This window comes from Phallusia mammillata, chromosome 2 (assembly GCF_965637545.1).
Source record: "Phallusia mammillata chromosome 2, kaPhaMamm4.hap1.1, whole genome shotgun sequence".
Lineage (NCBI taxonomy): Eukaryota > Metazoa > Chordata > Ascidiacea > Phlebobranchia > Ascidiidae > Phallusia > Phallusia mammillata.
In genome coordinates, this window is record NC_137253.1 from 17,391,009 (window position 1) to 17,411,684 (window position 20,676).

Here is a 20,676-nt window from a genome sequence, read left to right on the forward strand (position 1 = left end):
TCGACACCTATGAATGGCATACTCTTTAAGCTATCCAAATTTCAGCCAATTAATTCTGACACTGTTTACAAACTCACCCATTTTAGGGGGCTAGCGGGGTAAATACTAGGGTTATCTGGACAAACAAAGTGGGATGCACATCTACATTACTATATCTACCATCTGTATAAGTTTCAGCCAAATCCATCAAACATTTGATGGAAAAATGAGTCGGACAAACTTTGGGAAGAAAATAACCCATTTTAGGTGACTAGCTGGGTAAATAGTGGGGTTATCAACAAAAAGAAAGTGGGATGCACATCTACATAACTATATCTACCATATATCTACCATTTGTGTAAATTTCATCGAAATCCATCAAACATTTGATGGAAAAACGAGTCGGACAAACTTGGGGAAGAAAAAAAAAATAAAATCAATAAAATCTTCCAGGGAAGGGGACCCATAACTAGCACAAAATTATTAAAACGTTGCATATACCACTAATAAAGAATGATTTTATCATGCAAACTCACTGGTCTTGACAGGATATGATGCCTGAGTAAAGCATGTAACTTCTAAAAGTTACTTTGTGGGCTGCACAAAAACTTTTAAAGGGCTGCGCGTTTGACATCCCTGGTATACACTATTTTGAGGTGTAGATTGATACTTTTACTCTGTCACCCTCCATTAACCTTGACAATAATGTTTGTAGTATATGCCATTTTGAGGTGTCGATTGTTACGACCATATATTTCTGTTGGTTACAACAATATTCACCTCGACTGTCAGGGTACAAATCAATTATGGTTCAGATCATCTGACATAAAAAGCCATTTGAAGGTATTATGATTCCTTTATTCTACTTTAAACATCCCTAATTGGGCGTTAATAAACTTTTGCAGTTAGTAGTGCTGTATATTTTGCCTGAATTAAAAAATATTTAAAATGTATGATGATGGTATACATTTTTTCCACTGTTGATGCCCTTTGAAACGAAGTGTTTGTGCCTTTTTGAAACTAAGTACTAAGTGAAAACATGACAACACCATTGCAATAAAACAGTCACCCACAGTAATAGCATTTCAATGTTAAAACGCTTAAAAAAGTTAAGGCCCAGTAAAATCAAATACATGACTGCATTTTTGCGAAAGCGATTGTTGGTTACTTCGAGAAGTATTCAAGAATATATTGTGAGATTTTTATGCAAAATAGATTCTGTTATAATTTCATTTTTCAGTGAATATGACCTGATTTGACAAGTTTTTGTTTATGTTACAAAACAATGGCACAATGATTGTAAAGTAATATAAATGCAGTAGTGTTACAAGATGATTGCAAATACCTGTTTAGGTGCATTCGACTTGTTTGCTTTTTAAAACAACCAAACAATTTGTGAATCCAAATACCTGGCACTATTAATTCAAATACAATTCGAATAGCTAGATCTAAAAAGTATGTAGGTATTTATGAACCTGAATACATGCTTGGGTATATCCAAAAACTATTCAAATTACATGTCTTTGTATTTTTGTCAACTTTTTATAGATACAAATACTCATTTTATTCGAATGCAGTTTGAATTGCTGTCACCCAAACATTACGAAACAATTCATAAATATGAATACTTGAGTCGCATTATTCTAATACAGTCATGCAGGTATTTGTATACTGTATTCTGGGACTGTACTTGGCCCCATGTCTGGTTGAGTCATTGTTGTTTGGCATTTAATATGTTTGGACACAGTTTTTCTTGTAGGTATTTTAATATTTTTGGAGTTTTCCACTGTCCCACTGCTTATCTTAATGATCTACACTCTGTGTGAACTTACCTTATTGCCTCATTCAAATAGAAACATAAACAGATCATTAATAAACATATTTGCAGAACACCCATACAATAGTTGACATGCAAACACTTCAAAGTAAACACCAAGTCAACTACAACTGCAACTAAACAGAGTGCAAGGTCGTGCAATGTGCCACTTGTCACATGGCAAAATCAGTCATGCATCAAACTCAGTCAGGCATACATAAAAGAAAAAATATTAAGTTCAGCTGGGGACAAATTTGAAGTTAACACTGTGAACACAAAACATGAATGGGCAGTATTGGATGAGATAATATTTAAAACTCTATGTCTACTTTTCTGATATTGGTGAAAATGCAACTACACGGCAGTGGTGTAATTTAATTATTAAGTAGAAGTTTATTACCTGCACATATTAATTATTCTATTGCAGTTCAGACCTGTGGTCAATGGGCTGTATCATCTTTCAAATGCTGACAGGAAAAACTCCTTTTCATGATACAAATGAATACAGAGTGTTTGAAAAAATAATAAAATGCAGCTATGAAATTCCTTCCTCAGTTGAAAATGATGCTAGTCATCTGATTCAAAGCCTTTTGGTAAGATATTAAAAAAACAGGCTAAAAGCTTTTGCATTGTTTTTCCTTTTGTTGTTTCCCATGTTTAATAAAATGTATTGCCATTTTAGAAAACGGATCCTTCCAGTCGCCTCGGAAGTAAAGAGACTGGGGGGTTTGACGAACTGCGCAACCATCCTTTTTTCGATGTAATTAATTGGAAAAATCTATCAGATCAGGAGCCACCAAGAATAGCAAAGCGGATACTTGTAAGTTTGTATTTCATACAAGTTATTTTACAAATATTTTTTTATGTGCGATTAGTTAAAAAGATAACCTTGAGCTTTTCAGCTGATACCTAGAAGCTGTCAGTCAATTTCAAAGCAAATGCTTTCTTTAATCAAATGCAGCACATGTCCGCACAGACGGTACATCTCTAAAAAAAACTGGTCCCACAAAAACAAGTCAATAAAACTACAAGGCACAAAAGGCTTGTGCTGTAACCAGCATTACCAATTTGTGAAATAACACACACACAATGTAAATACATTTGTGGCTTACAGTATGACAAATGTTAGGTTTGAATGCTGTGTTAAATTTAAATGATTTCTATGTGTTAATGACACTTACCTTGTTCGTTTTTACAAGCTAAAACTCGTACATGCAAAACAAAAATTTGAAAGAGGAGGGGTGTGTCCAACATTTTACATTAAAACGAATGGACTATAAAATGCTTGGTAAAACAGAATCAGTCTTTTTAAATAAAGGAATATATATTTCGCCAATGTAGCATCATCAGTTCCTGTAATCGAAATACAAATCGATATATATAAAAACAAACATGCTAAAAGAAACAAAAACAGTAAAACAAAACAAGATATTACTGTTTCAAACTGTCAACGAACCAACCTTAAAACCCAAACAAAACAAGCTTTTTTTGTGCTGTTGGTGTAAAGGTTATTGGGCATAACTAGCGGGGATAACTAGCTCAATTGGGAATAAATGAACTGTCAGGACAGTACGCAATATGTGGATGCCATGAAAAAGTGGAAAAAAGCAAACCTAAACAGAGCTGAACAAACAGGACATCGCATTATCATAGCTGCATACATCGTTGTACTGTACAACAAGACATCTTTGTACTGACAACAGCCTTCCCAGGTCACTGATCAAAGATGCAGTTTGCGAAGTGCTTTCAGAACAAACAAACTTCAGCAGCAAGTGACAGATTCAACTACTGCACCTAATACTGTTCACCATTGACAATGTAGTTACCGTGTATGCTGGAAAGTATTACAAACAAACCCATGGAATAATAACCGGAGACAACCATTCAGTATCTTTAGTTAATGTAGCCCTTCACTATAGACCATGGGCGGGCAACTTCTCCAGTCGGCGGGCCTGATATGGGAAAATAAAGTACTTAGCGGGCTGGATTCCTGAATCGATACATTAATCGTGTATTTATCCAGTGATTTAAAACAGATTTTTGACCACCTAAACCAAATACAATCAAGAACGTCACTATTACAATACAGTAGAAACAATCTAACTGATATAACATAAAATTATTCACCACAGCAATTTTAATGCATACACCACAGACTGAGATACTGCTGAAACACTAACTAGGCTACACATGCGGAAACAAAGGAAACTGTGAAAGCAGGCCACACACAAGGTTGGCAGTTATGTCATAACAATGGACGTATTGTGCAATGGTAACAACGGCGGGAAAGTTTTTGCTATTGGGGAGCGTTACTGTCTGTTACAACTATAAATTGACCCAGTAAGCAAGTAGTGGGGAGTTGCGGCAGACTGTGGCCGCGGGCCACATTATCATGTAAGACCGGAAACTGTCTGTGGGCCGCTCAAAATCCAGTCGCGGGCCGTGTGTTGCCCGCCCCTGCTATAGACCCTAAAAGACACACTACAGCAAGCATTAATTTTTAAAAAGTTCAGTGACAATATTATTATAGGTCCCCTTCCCTGAAGGGGACACATATTGTCTTTGTCTATTTATTTTTTTCGTTTTTTCTTTCTAACGCGGATTTGTTCCCACGTTTTGGTCAAAAAAGAATGGTTCAAACTTTTTCAAATTTACACACGTTATAGATATTGGTCTATAGAAGGTCCATGTGAATTTTGACCCCGTTTGATCCCTCGGTTCACCCACAGCCCCCAAAAACGTGAAATTTTTAAAACGGCTATACTTGCTAAAGTGCTTCGTTAAGGAGTTATATGCATTGTTGTTTGGTGCAATATAAGGCATTTCAAAGAATTTTGTACCTTAAAAAAAGATTTACCCATTTTTACCCCTTAAACCCCAAAATATTCGTTTCTGTCTAACGCTGGTTTGTTGAATGCGTTTGTTCAAGAAAGAGTGCTTTAAATTTATTCAAATTTGCACAGATGTTAGTTATTGTTTCGAATTTGATCCTCCTGAAGTTTAACCCCAAACGACCCAGTGGTTCACCCACAGGCCCCCAATACAAAAAAAATAAAAACTGCTGTACTGACCCAAGTACATAATCTGTGGGTTTCATGTTTGTTGGTTGGTGCAATGTAAGCTATTCTAAAGAATTTTGTAACTTTTTATTGGATTCACCCATTTTTACCCCTTAAACCCCCAAATAATAAGTTTTAGGCCAGAAATACAAGCCCTAATGTGCTGAAATGTTAAACAATTGTTTGTAGTAGGTTATTCGTTTAGTATTTAAAAATTTGCCTTAATCGGCCGAATAGTTACTTTTACAGCCCACAATATGTGTACACTGTCAGTCAGATAGAAGTCTCAACTCTCAAGGGAGTAATTCACTTGTTTATGATTAAGGCGTGTGAATGCAGCGGGAGTGCTCGGCTTGACGTTCCAAGTGGACGTTTTACGAGACAGTCGTGTTGGTGATTAGAAATCAGCTGTTTTTGCGCAGCTATGCTATGTTGTTTTATTAAGTTAACAAGCACATTTTCAGTTTTGGAAAATTGTGTTTAAAAACTGACCTTGAATGACAATATCAAGGTCAAAGCATGAGATTAAATTGAAAGTATTTTTCCTGTTCTTATTTACTGTTTTTTTTTGTAATTATATGACAATAATGATGCAAAAAGAATACAAACAAAACTTAAGTTGGGTTAAGGCTAAGGTTGGTTAAGTTTTTCCTTAAGAATCTAAAAATAACCAGGATGTTTGTTCACCATAAATCCACACAAACGTGCGTGTGGGGACCCATTCGTTTTTGCTTGCAAAAATACTCATATGTGTAGATCAAATGATGTGTATAGTAAATTGGTAAATATCTAACAATGATTGTGCCCTATTTTTACTGTTACCAAATCGCATATGCATATGTGTGGGGACCCATTAGATTATGCTTGCAGAAACAATTATGTTATAAAGTGCCAGGAAAAAGATAGGGCCCCAATGAAATGTAGGTGCCAAATATATATTCATTATAAATATAGTAAATGGTATATGTGATACATCGTTAAATATGATGTAGTATATAGAAACTGGCAATATATAGGAAAACCACTATTGTAGTTTGGGTTGCAAGTGGCCTGCTTTAAATCGACAGATACAGGCGGCACTGACCACAGGACTAAAGAACACAATCTTAAACTGACATTTTGCAGCCTCTGCACTGCAAAGAAAGATGAGCAGGTGGAATTTCTGGACGTGCTGCATATAGGTTTTCCCCCAAATCCTTTCGGTTTTGTTTTCACTGATTTTGTTAAGCCCACTGCAATCAATCTCCTTTTTTACATTGAACATTGCATCACCCACTCAGCATATTTAAGTCCATTGTTGTTGGGGAGGCAAGGTGACTTAAAGTAAATGATGAGCTATACCATACCAGCCTGGAAAGACTGCAGCAGAAATATATGCGATCGCATTTACAATTAACACACCTGCTGGAGAAATGCGTCTCAAACAAACCCTTAGTTGCCATGACTACAGTATTTATGTGGCTAAATGCATAGAATGCAATGCATGCTATGTTGGCCAAACCAAGAACAAAACAGGATTTAAACTCGATAAACATGCTTTCCTATATGTCAAACAAAACTTCGTTGATCAACATAAAGATAACAAAATAAACTTATTGAAAAATAAATGACTTGACTTTGTCAAAAAATAAATGGTCTTTAAATTTTCATTGTCAGCTTGGGCACGGCATGAGCACGGGTCACTAAAGGTCAACTTGGAGGTATTACAAACAGTTAAGAATGTTTTTTTGTCACAGCGTAGCTTCTTTATCTTTGACAAATTAGTACAAGATTCAATACTTAAGTCATGTATAAACTAGAAGGGTGGCTTTCTAATATACTTCCATTTTATATAATCTATGTCCTATTTACCAATATAGTATACACATCGTTTAAACTACACATATGATTGATTTTGCAAACAAAAGCAAATGGGTCCCCACATGCGTGTTTGTGAAGATTTACCGCAAACAAATATTCCGGTTATTTTTAGATTCTTAAGATAAATTATTAGAAAGCACTAACCCAACTCTAAAAAAGTTTGATGTTGTCACCCAAGGTTAGTTTTTAAACACAAAATTTCGTAGAAAGCCGTAACAGTTGTATGACAAACACTAAAAACCTTTTGATTTGACCTGTAGTAACCTCTCACAGTACATACGCTAAACCAGGGGTGTCAAACTCGCGGCGCGGGCCGCATGCGGCCCACGAAGCCGTCCAATGCGGCCCACAAACACTCAACAACAATTGTAGTATTTTGCCAGACTTGTATCTAATTATAATTAATTGTTTTTGTGTTACTGAAAAGTATTACCAGCCTAGCAGCCAAGAGTATTACCAGCCTAGCAGCCATATGCGTCAGACTTTTGTAGGCCTACTGTGTGCAAACAATGCGAAAAAACAAGTACCTTTAGCGTCACAATATAGATTATGACGAAATTAACAGCTAAAACCGATTTGAACACTGTGCAGCTCAATCTGTGCATCAAGTTGGAAATTATTCTGGGCTTTTGGGGCGTCAATAGATGGTATATAGATGATATAAACCTATTTCTTTACATCTGTAATTTTAAAACAAAAAACAGCAGGTAATTGGCGGATGTTGGTGAAATAAGGATCTAGTTTGAAAATTACATGCGGCCCTCGGCATAATTTCTAAACTGCAATGTGGCCCCCGAAACCCACGAGTTTGACACCCCTGCGCTAAACCACTGTTTAATGACCTTTTGATATCGTTTCAATAGCATGCAGTCCTAACACCTCTAAACTGGGCCAAGTTGTTATCTGTATTTGTTCATTTCTACCTAATAGGGATTTGTTCCACCCATTTGGTTAAGAAAGAAGACTATAAAGTTTGTTTATAGTTAAAATATGTGTTGAATGGCCTACTACATTCTTTAAAACCAGTTAAATCTAGTAGACGGTTAAATGTATAGCTAACACTGCAACAAACAAATGCATGAATAATTACAGAAGGTAGTCAAAAGATTTTAGGAGTATGGGTTTAGTTTACTGAAGTTAGTTTTATTGGTTTAGCTACTCATCAAGTAATTACAAACTTGTAATATCCAGTAAGCACATCACCTTAAAAGGATCAAATAGCAAATAGACCCTTGAAAGTTCGTTTGTTATGCTTTTGCATATGTGTAAAAAATACCCAACTAGAAGTGCACCTAAGTTTTGATTTGCTGAAACATATTGGCCTAATATGATGCTTTGGTTTAAGCCAGACTTTTGTTAAAATTCACCCAAAACCGAACTTTTAAAGTGTTTGAAATTAATGCCTAAGTTTTCAATTTTGCCAAAATGTATGAATGACTATTTATAACAGACACTCGATGATGATGGCTATGCAACATTCAGACAGAAAAAAGGCATCCAAAGGTAAACAAAATCATAATTGCATTGTATCATTGTGCTAAAGGTTGAACCGCATTCATAGCTTTTGGTCTATTTTGGAACAAAAAATGTAATTTTTAGGTTACAGTGTAGCGATCCTGATGATGTGGATGGTTATGGACTAAGCATTACGATGTCAGATGAAGAACGATTGCGCCGTTTAGATTTACAGACCAAAACCAAATGGTACTTATAGATTACTCCTATTTTTCTCTCTACTTTTTTAATACAATCTATTTATTACCTAATTCTACAATACTATTTTATTGTTGGTTAGGAATTACTGTATTGATTGAAATGCATGTGTGTAATAAAATTCATGTACTGTCATGTATAGATAAATATCATGTTGTAACGTGGTCGACAACACCCTTTTTCTGTCAGTAAATAAACAGGTTTTTTATTCTTAAAGTAGATATCCAGCTACCATGCTAATTTACAGAAAGCACATTAATAATAATGTCATCAACTGTTAAAAGTGCACAGAATTTTTTTTTTAAATTGGTAGATGAAGTTTAACAAAAATCAGCACTTTTAGATAGGATTTGCGACTACCATATGATCGGAGCATCTATATACAGAGGAAAGGTGAAATTGTCATTACGCCAAAAACATAAGTTGTGGCTACGTAAACATACTTGAATGGAAGAAAGTCACTTGCAACCCCCAAAAAACTACTGTTATGTTCAAATATTTTGTAACTATACACAGAATCCTATTTTCCACAAAAAATTTATTGATCCAAAAACATAATCTATTTGAATCAGAACATTTTAAACGACTTTGCTTTGACTACGACAAAAGTGGGCGACGTTTTTGCATGTGTGAACCACACAAGTAATGTTATTGCGGGTGCGGTTGGAACGATGCCAAAGCAATGATAAAATGGAGGCAACTCAACTTTAGGTATTTGCTCAACGTGAATATGTACAACTGTCAAATCAACTACCGCACCTGCTTGCTAAAACCTTTGGACCTTAGACAGGTTCGGTTCATCATCATATCGGGCTAGTTGCCCGGGCCAAACTGACTATGCTCCTCCACACCTCCCTGTCTGCCATTGCACCGCTTAGATCTTCGGGCCGAATACCAGCTTCCTCGGCCAACTGTTGTATGTACGTCTTGCAGGGTCGGCCGGGTCTAGCTCTTCCTTGCGTTGGTGTCCATAAAATCAGATCACTTATGACTTCTCCTTTACTTCTGTGGCAATGTTCAGCATATCTCATTCTTCTTTCTTTTATCACTGATGATAGTTTAGACAAGTTACCGTATAGAAGCTTATTGGGTGGATGGGTCTTCCAGTTAATGTTTAAGACAGCATGGGCCATTCGTGTGTATGTTCCATGTAGCTTTTTTGTCCAGTTTTCTTGTTAGCGTCCAAGCTGATGATCCATAGAGCAGTACAGTTTCTACCAAGGCTCTGAAAAAGTTTTTTTTAAGTTGTTCAGACAGTGCTGATTCCCAAATAGTTCTTAGCCGATTAAGTGCATGCCAAGCCTTTGCTATTCTAATGAGCACATCTTTTCCTGTCGTGGCAATTTGGCTACCCAGACATTCGAAATCATCTACCTGCTTGAGAATTGTTCTCTTCGATGTTTCTATTTGCCCCTTTTGATAATAGCAAATATATTCTGTTTTGTTTGCATTCGTATGCAGTCCAATCATAGCAGCTGACTCTTCCAAAAGACGAAGTAGCTTTTGGGCATTAGCATTACTGTCTGATAACAAAGCGATATCATCAGCGTAGCCGGCATCGGTGATCTTTCTTGCTGGATGGCGTCTGCTTCTTGCTGGTGCTAATGTTAGACCATATTCACTATGTTGATCAATAGAGTGTTTTAACACGTAGTCCAGACAGATAACAAATAGGAATGGAGCCAGAGTGTTACCTTGTAACACACCAGATTGAATTTCGAAAAAATCGGTGTCTCCGTTGGGAGAGCGCTCCATGGCCTTAGTGTTCTTGTACATAATCATTATGGCTGCAATGATTTCTTCAGGGATTCCATATGCCAATAGAATCTTCTCCATCTTTTCTATGTGGACCGAATCGAATGCTTTGGAGAAGACCACAAACAATAAAGTTGCCGGTAGTTGCCTTGCTTTCACACCTTCTATGATTCTTCTCACCGTCAGGATTTGACTGATTGTTGAGCGACTTTTTCTAAATCCATTTTGATTTCTCCTGAGAATTTTTTCCATTTCTGGTTGAATTCGGTTGAGCAACATAGCATTGTAGACTTTTGCTGCTATCGGAGTGAGTGAGATTCCTCTATAATTATTGGTTTGACTGAGATCGCCTTTCTTTGGAAGAGTTAGTATACAGCTTTCAGTCCATGTCTGAATCGTATTGCCATTATACACTTCATTACAGTAGTAGAGGAGGATATCATTGAACTTGCCGGTTTTCCAAACCTCAGGTGGAATTTGATCAAGGCCGGAAGCTTTCCTGTTTTTAAGTTTCTTCAAGACCAGTTTCAATTAATTTTTGTTAAATGGACCAGTTTTTATTGTTAGCTGTAGCTCGGAATCAGAATCTTTTTTGATATGTGCATCTGTTACTATTGGTTGTATGCCTAGCAGGTTTTGGAAATGGTACTTCCACTTTCGCAGTCGTTCATCTTGGCTGTTTGCTTTGATCTTGGCCTTGGTTCTTTTCCTGCCTGAAATGTCATTGACTGTTTGTCATGCTAGCGTAGATTGTTTGTTTTCAGTAGCTTTTGTGATCTTATCGATTTGTGACTGTACGTACTTATGTTGTTCCTCGAGATATGTATCTTCGAGCTCTTTCTGAGCAGCTTTATGTTTTCTGATGTTTTTTTTATTAGCATTTTTGTTTTTAATTTGTGCCAGTTTGCTGACCTCTCTTCTTTTAGCCTGAATTAGTTCATTTTCCCATGGTAGATTATGTTTCGCTTTCCCTTTTTTGGTATTAGTGATTGAGCAGTTTCATTGTGGGCTTTGACAAAGTTTTTATACGCGACTTCTACATAGGTGTTTTTATTGCCACCATCCATTTGCAGTACATCGTAGCGATTTCTCACTGCAACGCTGAATTGGTTTTGAAGTTCCACACTTTCAAATAGTAGCTCCCAGTTGTATTTTGTATTTGGCTTAGATCTTTTCTTATTTGCACGCAGGCTGAGTTTAATATTCATTGTGACCATGCGATGATCAGAGGATACAGCACCCCTTGTGTGGTAGGCTTCGCAGTTCTTGACACTATTTATCCATTTCTTATTTATAATCATGTAGTCCAGTTGCGCGTTGTGCCCATTAAGATATGTGAACGTCCAGAGTTTTCCCATCTTTTTTTGAAAACGAGTGTTAACACTTATCGGACCATTTTCAATTATGAAGTGTTCCAGGTGTTCTCCATTTCTATTTGATGTAGTATGGTATGTGAATCTGTGGCATTGGTTCTTGCCTAGTTGTGCATTAAAATCACCACCGATAATAATTATGTTGTGTTTTGGTATGGATCTAATGAGCGATGAAAGATCGTCATAATAATCTATTATATCTTGCTCTTTGGCAGTGTTGGTTGGGCTGTAGCACAATATAATGCTTGGTACAGGATTCCCATTGAAGGTCGCCACTAATATTCGTGTGCTTATTTTTTCGATGCTGTTCAGAGATTTCATGGCACGGGGGCTTAATAATATTCCAACTCCTCTGATTGTTGAATTTCCTGCATTCTTTGTGGCTGAAGCAGAAACGAATGTCCAACCTTTCCCAAAATCTTGGTATTTTAGTTTCATGTCATCGTGGTATAATCTATGTTCTTGCACATTGATCACATCTATTTGATATTTGATTGCTGATGCGATGAGTTCTGGTATCTGATGGGCTGGTTGTAATGTTCTTACATTGTACGTTGACATATTAAGCGGGTGTTTACTTGCAAGTAGACGGTTTTTGTTGTCTACATTTTCGTTTTCATGCTCTGTAGCATATTTTTCGAAATCCGGAGCCAGAGCAGAAACTCCAGTACGCGATCGTTGTTGACCCGCGCAACGATCGAGGCGGTATGAATTTATGGTTTGAGCTTCTGTCATTTAGTCTATCGATAGCTAAACACCACTTGTGTGCGCTACTACTACAGTGGTTTGCGGTAGTTCACTGTCCGAATTGTTTGATCTTGGTCGTTGGGTCTACTTGACCTCTTCCACCCAACATCTGGTGACATAGATACCATTGATCCGTTAAAACGCATTCATCTGCTGCCTATTCACATCCATCCTGCCGCAAATCCAGGATTTTACCATTACCTGCTAATGTTGGCCGAGGTTCAGTCATTAACTGGCGCTGCTGTGTCTGTTCGTCATGGTAGGACCTGCCAGGAAATAGAAATCCCGGACGACATAGCCACAGCACGACCCCGTTTTCACTGAGGCCAACAGGATGGTTTTGAGGAGAAGGAAGGTTTGGTAAGGATCCTAACAATCAGGCCCATCCACGTTTACAAGTCCAAAGGCTAGCAGGCACACAGTAGTTTTGTCTTTGTACCTAACAATGCCTATTTTAGTTTAAAAACTCTTTGGTACATAAAAGGAACATAACGCATAAATTCAATTTACTTGAAGAATAAATACAAATTTTTAATGTTGTCCCGGGCCGGATACATGAAGCAGTTAGAATGCGGTCACGGGCCGTAGGTTGCCCACCCTTGCTCTAAGACAGATTGGTTCTCAACTAGGGGTTCCGCAAAGCATTTTCAACTTCTTAATTCGCGCACAACGAGATTGATAAATAGCAGTTTAAAAAAGGCTTTGGCATTTCAAATAACTTAAAATTTGTTTAAAATCGTTCTTCAGAGGCGACAAACCAAAATGCATTATAACATTGAACCTCATTGTGATGCAACATATGTAAATTATCAATGCAAAACAACGTTACATCACAATGTAATGTGTCTGTCTAATTGACACAACGGGACACTTCAAACAAAGGGATTGAACTTTTGGTCCTAGGCTGAACATGGTTGCTATTTTATTCACAGTGTTTTGGTTGCTTGTTAATGAAAAAAGGACAAAATACCCAATATTTTAAAGGGTCCGCAATTTGATCACAGTATGGAAAAGGGTCTGCAAAGGCAAAAAGTTGAGAACCACTACTTTAAAACAACAAAAAGTTAGCAGTTAAGTTTTTTTAGCCAAAAAAAGAGAAACTTTTTTGTAATAAAAACCTGAATTTGCTCTTTTAATTGTCTCTACGTTTTGAGAAATGCATATTATAAAATGGCTGGTAGTTCATTGTTTTATTGCAAATTTCATTTAACAAGTTTAAAATGATGCGTTACCCAGCAAAGTGTGTCATCAGCCCAAACCAAAAAGTGCAAGACCAAAACCCGGCCCACCTTAAAACTTTGGCACTTTATACAGCTCAATGCCACAAAGGCAAGCGGCATCAGCATCTATTATGGCCTGTAATCCATTTGACAAAAAAGAATAAATGATTTTAGTGCAAGCCTAAAAATTTTCGGACTACCGCCCTTCTATCTAGCTCTTTACTCAGTAAATTTGCGCCTGCAAGATAGGCGTGACTGTCAGGTAATCGAAATACGTTACCTGCTTCAGAAAAAACCTCTACAGCAGGGGTATCAAACATGCAGCCCTTTACAAGATTTTTTTGTGCAGACCACGAAGTAACTTAAAGAATGTGTTTTACTCAGGCGGAATACCCTGTAAGACCAGTGAGTTTACATGACACAATCAATCTCTATTAGTGGTATATGCATCGTTTAAAAAGAATGATCGAAATACCCATCTTAAGAATCAGTAATAGCAACTGTTGCGTCATTGCACGCTATTATTCACACAAAGCAATGAAGCACAGTTGGTTCTTTCACTCTGCTACACTGTATATCTGTTTGTAATTTATTACTATATTGTTTTTTAACGTAGTTAATGGCATTACTATAATTTTACTCTTTAATCATGCAATGTTTTTTGTTGTCATGTTACACTGTAACAAATTTTTTGATAGTGCTGCCCTCAACTTACTGAAAGTTTGCTTTTGGCCCTCAAAGTTGTTTGAGTTGGACACACCTGCTCTAAAGCAGGGGTCCGCAAATAGTGGGAGACCTTCCAGTCCGGGTCGCGAAATATTTTAAATTCATGAATATAAGCATCGCATCTACAGTATTAATGAATTTCGGCTTATTTCAACCTCTAAACTATTATTGCATTGTTACATATGACTATGTAACTCTATGTACAGTCTATGTAACAACACAATAAGTTACCTGTGCAAGCAGGCATGCATCTCTGAACTATGTTATATTAAAAGCAAATACAGATCAAGACCACAAGTAGAGGACGATCTTCCAGTTGCTGTCTCTCAAATTAAACCTCGAATTGATGTGCTGTGTTCTCAACACAGAGCCCACAGTTCTGTTAGAATAAATACATTCGTTTACCTAATGTTTTATGTGAAAATAGCAACTGACAATACAATTATAGCAGTCTTAATTTTGATATTTAGTTGCTTAGTATTTTCCACAAACATGCATGGTAACAAAAGGCTTGGGGCGCGAGAATTTAGGGCAATTGTTTAGGGTTGCACCAAAAAGTATTTGCGGGCCCCTGCTCTAAAGGACTAGTGAAACGGTGGTTATCCTGTTAAGTTGTGCAAAGCTACGAATGCACTATCGTTAGTTACTATGCAAGCTATAAATAAAGCCTAGCATTGGCAAGTTCCAAAATAAGTGTATCTTAACTTCATGTTTGGATTTAGATCAGGGGTGTCTAACCTTTTGGCCAAAGGGCCACATGCAGTTTACGAATGATTGTGCGGGCCACTTGAGTGTTACTGTTAATTTGGAATCTTAGAAATAGCTGTCTTATAATTTCTAATTCAAATTCTCACACCGAAATTCTAATCTTAGAAATGTGTACTATCCTCGTTTACAGTTATAAGAACAATAAACACTACAAGATATAGTTAAGTCAACAAAGTTTTTTCCCACACATCGACGTTTCAATGTGAAGTTTGGCACTGTCTTTTTCTAACAAGTTTGGCAATATTTGGTGAGGTGGACGATAGCGATGCGATTTTTCCATATGGCTCTCAGAAATTACTGAACTTACAGGGGATTTGAAGTCACATGTCAACCTTTCTTGGAAAGTTCTGTTAGCGTTACTTGCTTTTTGTTTCCTGTTTGTCATAATCTATATCACTGCAGAGTGCTGAAGATATTTCACTGCTAAATACGTTTTGCGCGAGTCTCTGATACCAGATGTATCTCAATGAACCAAGAAACATTACTGACTGAATCTTCAAGCACGAGTCAGATTGTGGCGTAGCAATGCAAAAATGGTGATGCGTAACAATGCGCATTGTGACGCAATAAAAGTAACTTGAACAGTTGTGTATTACCACTCTATTAACAAAGCAAACAATAAAAGCCATATTTTCGGAATTAAAGTTCGCCATAAATTACGTAAGCGATATAGTTGCCAAAATATGAGTCATTTCAAACAATACCATGCGGGCCACTCAAAACCTTTCTGCGGGCCACGGGTTGGTCACCCCTGATTTAGATCGATTGAATATTTGTAGAAACATTTATCAAAAAAAATAAAACATTTAAATCATTTTGTTACATTTAACATTGTTCAAATGCGCAACCAGTTTAATACATTAAATTGAGTGCAGTTAGCACTTAGCAGGAAACTGCAATTACCTTGGCGGAACTTTACTATGGTAATGTGACACAATGAACTTTTTATTTTAAAGCCTTGTTACGTCACAATAGACCGAGGGTCGCCAAACTTTTCACTGCGGGACGGATAAGTTTAATAATGATTTACCCAAGCCGCATAGTTTGCATGCCCTAGCACCGTCTTTCCAAACTTGGCCCGCAAGGCGTTTTTTTTTATGTTTTGCGTTGTAATCCTATGAAACTAGGTAGTATCAATTCTAATGTAATTATTGATATGATTTGACAAACCAATAAATGTAGTTGCGGGCTGGGTGAAATGACCTCTCGGGCCGGATGCTTATGACAAAATAAAAATTAACACTTAGTCGGACTGCTACAGAAAAACTACGTACAACAGACACTAAATGATTATTTTTCTCAGGCGCTCATTACAAAAGTGTTGTACATACCATATTCTAACTGTTAAACCCACTAAAAAGGTCGTGAGTATTTCATTTGCAACCACACAAAAAAACAGGCAATTTACCACATTTTGCAACAACTCAAAAAAGGTCTTGTCAATTCAAGGCAAAGAAACACTGAACAGCTGCTCACAGACAGCTGAAACTTGCCTAGAGACAAAATGAGTGATGTCCCTTTCTTTTGCAACGTTTGTAATCGCTCCAATCTAATTATTTGTCAAATAGGAAGAGCTAAAAAACTGATTTAAAAAAAATAAAAATCCTGGATCCTAGAGCCAGTTTGGTGAAAACGATTTGGAGTAGAAAGAGTTAAAAACCTTTCTTTACCAGCAGAGCTGCACTCTAGGTTGCTGATACTAACCAACATTACATTTGTTGTTTAGGGACAGCTACTCAACAGGTGGTCTTATTTTAAAACAAGGTGCTCTACAAAAAAAGAGAGGATTGTCCCTTAAAGTTCGATACTTTTTATTGACTGACACTCCCAAGTTGGTTTACATAGACCCAGATACAATGGAACTAAAAGGAGAAATACCTTGGTATGTAACAGATGTTTGAAAATGATTCCAAACAAACAAACAGTTGGTGTTCTATTCGAACACATGTGTTTTATATATTTTCCTTTTCACTTTCTGTCTAATGTGGTTATGTTCCTCCACATACACTTTTTTCGTGTGTGTAGGCCCTTTCTGTCAGAAAAACAAATAAAAACGTGCTGGAATTTTAAACACATGCTGATTAGGTGAAAAAATTAAGCCACATTTCTTATCCGGATACAGCTTGATTTAACCCAATTTTTTTTCTTGCCTGAAGTTTGTCTCCGATCTTTGTTGCCATGGAATGTTGGATGGATTTTGATGAAACTTTTACAGATCGTAGATGTAGTCATGTAGGAGCCATTTGCTTCGTTTGACTTAATAAACCCAGCATTTACCCCTTTCGCTCGTAATGTGTAAAAAGTATTTGTATCATGTCAGTTGGGGTGGCAGTAGGGTAACAGCCTTAAGAAATCAAAAGGATTAACAGTTGCTGCACAAGAGACCTACAGTGGTCAACATTTTAACATTGCCTGATTGGGGTGAAAATATACTGGAATGAAGTTTGGGTCATTTTCATTTGGTATTTTATAAGTTTGGTAGTGGAACCCAACAGTCACCCCAGTGGCTCCCTAAAATGGGTGCATTTCTCGAACAAATTCAGAATTATAGAAAATATGGACAGTTTATAGAATACAGTCCATTTTGTGGTGTTGGGTTTTAGCCTGCCATTATTAACCCCTAAAATGGGTAAAGTTAATGCAATATTCAAGTCTGAAGAAGTTTTAACAGTAGGTGCAATATGCCATTTTTAGTTGTCGATTGTTAAGTTTTGCCCAAAATTGGTGACTGTTTTAAACTATGACAGAACTGGATGAAATTTCGCCAGTTTGCAGAATGTCATTTTGCAGCGTTGATCATGTAGCCCCACCATTTATTCCACTAACCCCTAAAAAGGGTACATTTTACAAACAATTGTGTACAACAATTAAAACTAGGGGAAAGGAATATATATATAAGTTTTGAAATGACAGTATTACAGACACTGACAAGTTAAGGGGCCATTTTGCAGTAACGGTATTTTAACTTGTTTTGTAAAACTGATTTCATTGACCTGCAGTAGCCTCTTGCCGTGTGGAAGTTGACCGTTTAAATCTTTGACATGGTTTTCAGTAGCATGCAGTCCCTTGTGTTCAACATTGCCATTTTTCCTTAATTAATACATAACGCAAGTATTTTTTAAAAGTTTTTGCCAAAAATAAACAAGCTATATTGGGATAAAAATCATTCTTAACTGTGTTTTGCAATACCTAAAAGTGACCTCTCGCCATGTGACGGCCAAGCTGACAATGATCATTATCATTGCTTTTGGAGACATCAAGGTCACTGTGTATGTATCGTTTACATTAATCAACAACATTTTGCCTGACTTATAAGAAACCAAAGTATTGTTTATTGAGTTAAAATGGCGCCTAAACAAAAAAATGTGCATGTTAATTTAATAAAACATATAGCATTGCTGCCCAAAACAAATGTGTCTTTAACATGTTTTTGTTGTAGGTCAGACAAGATGCAAACAGAAGTAAAGACATTTAAAGTGTTTTTTATTCATGTGGTAAGGAGAGTTTTTTGGTTTGCAAAAGTTAACAATCTTTTAGGTTATTAATTCTTAAAATTATTCATTTCAATTTTTTCCAACATGAATAGTGACAACAAAATAATTTTGGAAGCAGTAAATGTTGGTTTTATTGAAATTTATTACTTTTCCAACAGTTTTAATGTAGTCACCCACAGTTTAGTTCCTCTTTGAGACCCCTCAGGTTGAAATAAAGAATAAACCAAAATATAAATTTGTATGTTTTTCCTAAATTGGAATGGAGACTTTTGAATAAAAAATGCGCTGTTTCATTGTGCTTGAAAAAGTTAATATAGCTTACTTGTCATGTAAAAATCGGACTTGACACAAGGGTTTTGTTTGTTGTATTTACATTGCAAAATATGTGACATGATTTTAGCCTGGAAGAACATACCACTTAATTGACAAAACTGGCAATGCCATTAAATGGTGCAAAAAAATTGAAGAAGTTAAAGAACATTTTATGACTCACCCAGAATGACAGGTTAGTAGCAGGTATTTTGGAGATGTGTTTGTGGCTGCTGCATGATCTAAATCCAACTGCAGGCCCGCAGGCCAATTGTGGCAAGGAAGATAATTTTGTTGGCCCGCAAAAGTCCCAACATCTCAATGACAACTATAATTTTGTTTTCAATAATTCAATGTTTTTAAAATGTAAGGATTAACACACACTAAATACTGCAAATCTCTAATTGTGACGCAGGACAAGGCATTGTTATGTAATAAAGGGTTCTGCTTCTATAAACCATTCAGGGGCATTTTTGCGCTAGAGTGGAAACTGAATGTTTTTGACAGCTTCTGCTTAGCAAATAATGTCTATAGATCAGGGGTGTCCAACACGTGGCAAGCGTGCCAAAAGTGGCATGCAGAGCATTTGAAAATGGCACGCGAGCTTTTACAATTTCAGATGGTAAACATTAGGATTTGTCACGCAATTAAATTTGTTTCTATAGATTCTTCTTGGCCTTTATTCTAACTTCTGTAAAGATTACCAGTGGTAAAGTTACACAACCCACTAATTGAATTGTTCGTTTTTGACAAAATTTAAAGCCTGCCATAGGCGTAGAGCTTCAAAAAATACCAGGGGTGCGACTTTTGAGCATTAGCGCCGATACCTATACCATGTGCATATGTACCTGTACGATACTTCGGCGGTATGCTACTATATATACCAAAACCTTTTCTGTGTTTTAGCCTGTAGTTTCTGTCACATTATATTGTCAATAGTCACTTGACACATTTCTTTGTGTGGTTGGGGTGTTTGCTGTGCGTCTAATAACCAATGCACATACCGAAAAGACGATTTGCCGAATCAGTCATTTTAACAACGATTTAGTTTTTAAAGAACTTGTTACGCAGGAAATAAAAGTAAAACCAATTCACGTTTCAAATATAGCTGACTGTGTATTGTTGACGCCTAAACTTAGGTCATCTTGGATCAAGTTTGGGCCGTTGCAGTGCTTTGCAAACGGACAATAAACACGGCTTAGGAATCGGTAATGCAAACCTACATAACAACATCTAAAAGCGGCTACAAACCCCTTGCATTGTTTAATGTTGGCCCATGGAATTTATTAACAAAAAATTACAATTATTTTTATTTCAGAAAGTTATTCCGACACATAATACTAAAACGTTAGTGAACGTCCCGTGTTTATGTCGCAATAAAATGCCCGTTTATTTTGAAACAATTGTAATTGTTGCGTTTCAACCGATGTCTGTTCAATTAATTACGTGACTATAAACGCATTTGTGTTTAGTTGGAAAAACATTTTAAACCGACGTAACTTGAACAAAGATAAGTTTTTGACGCACACAAAGTACTCCAGTGCCTCATTTTTTTTCTAACCGTTCAGAAGGGTTCTACATATTGGCCAAATATTCGGATTGAGCCCGTGCCGTTAAGACGTTTAAGACATGGTTTGGAAAAAGTACCAAAGGCTGGCACGCGAGTATATTTTGAAACCAAAATTGGCACGGCGGTGTGTTCGAGTTGGACACCCCTGCTATAGATAAAAAAGGTGTATAGTTACTCTAGAGTTTGACCCAGAAACAAATTTTTCCTGCAAAACATTAAACCTTGGCCCACATAGTAAGTTAACGATATGAATGGCCTGCAACAAAATAAAGTTGGACCACACTGAT

At 36.7% G+C, this 20,676-nt stretch overlaps 1 protein-coding gene across 3 annotated transcripts in view; it reads left to right on the top strand.

Annotated features, from left to right (window-relative positions):
* The window catches only part of LOC145212673 (3-phosphoinositide-dependent protein kinase 1-like), a 48,241-nt gene that overhangs the window by 27,147 nt on the left and 418 nt on the right, over positions 1 to 20,676 (top strand). For all 3 annotated transcript variants that reach the window (XM_080080892.1, XM_080080891.1, XM_080080890.1), the window contains 7 exons: positions 2,223 to 2,388; positions 2,478 to 2,615; positions 8,165 to 8,217; positions 8,314 to 8,418; positions 16,743 to 16,898; positions 18,456 to 18,510; positions 18,911 to 19,015. In XM_080080892.1, coding sequence (XP_079937018.1) covers positions 2,223 to 2,388; positions 2,478 to 2,615; positions 8,165 to 8,217; positions 8,314 to 8,418; positions 16,743 to 16,898; positions 18,456 to 18,510; positions 18,911 to 19,012 — 775 coding nt within the window. In that variant the 3' untranslated portion in view covers positions 19,013 to 19,015. The remainder of the gene's footprint in view (positions 1 to 2,222; positions 2,389 to 2,477; positions 2,616 to 8,164; positions 8,218 to 8,313; positions 8,419 to 16,742; positions 16,899 to 18,455; positions 18,511 to 18,910; positions 19,016 to 20,676) is intronic.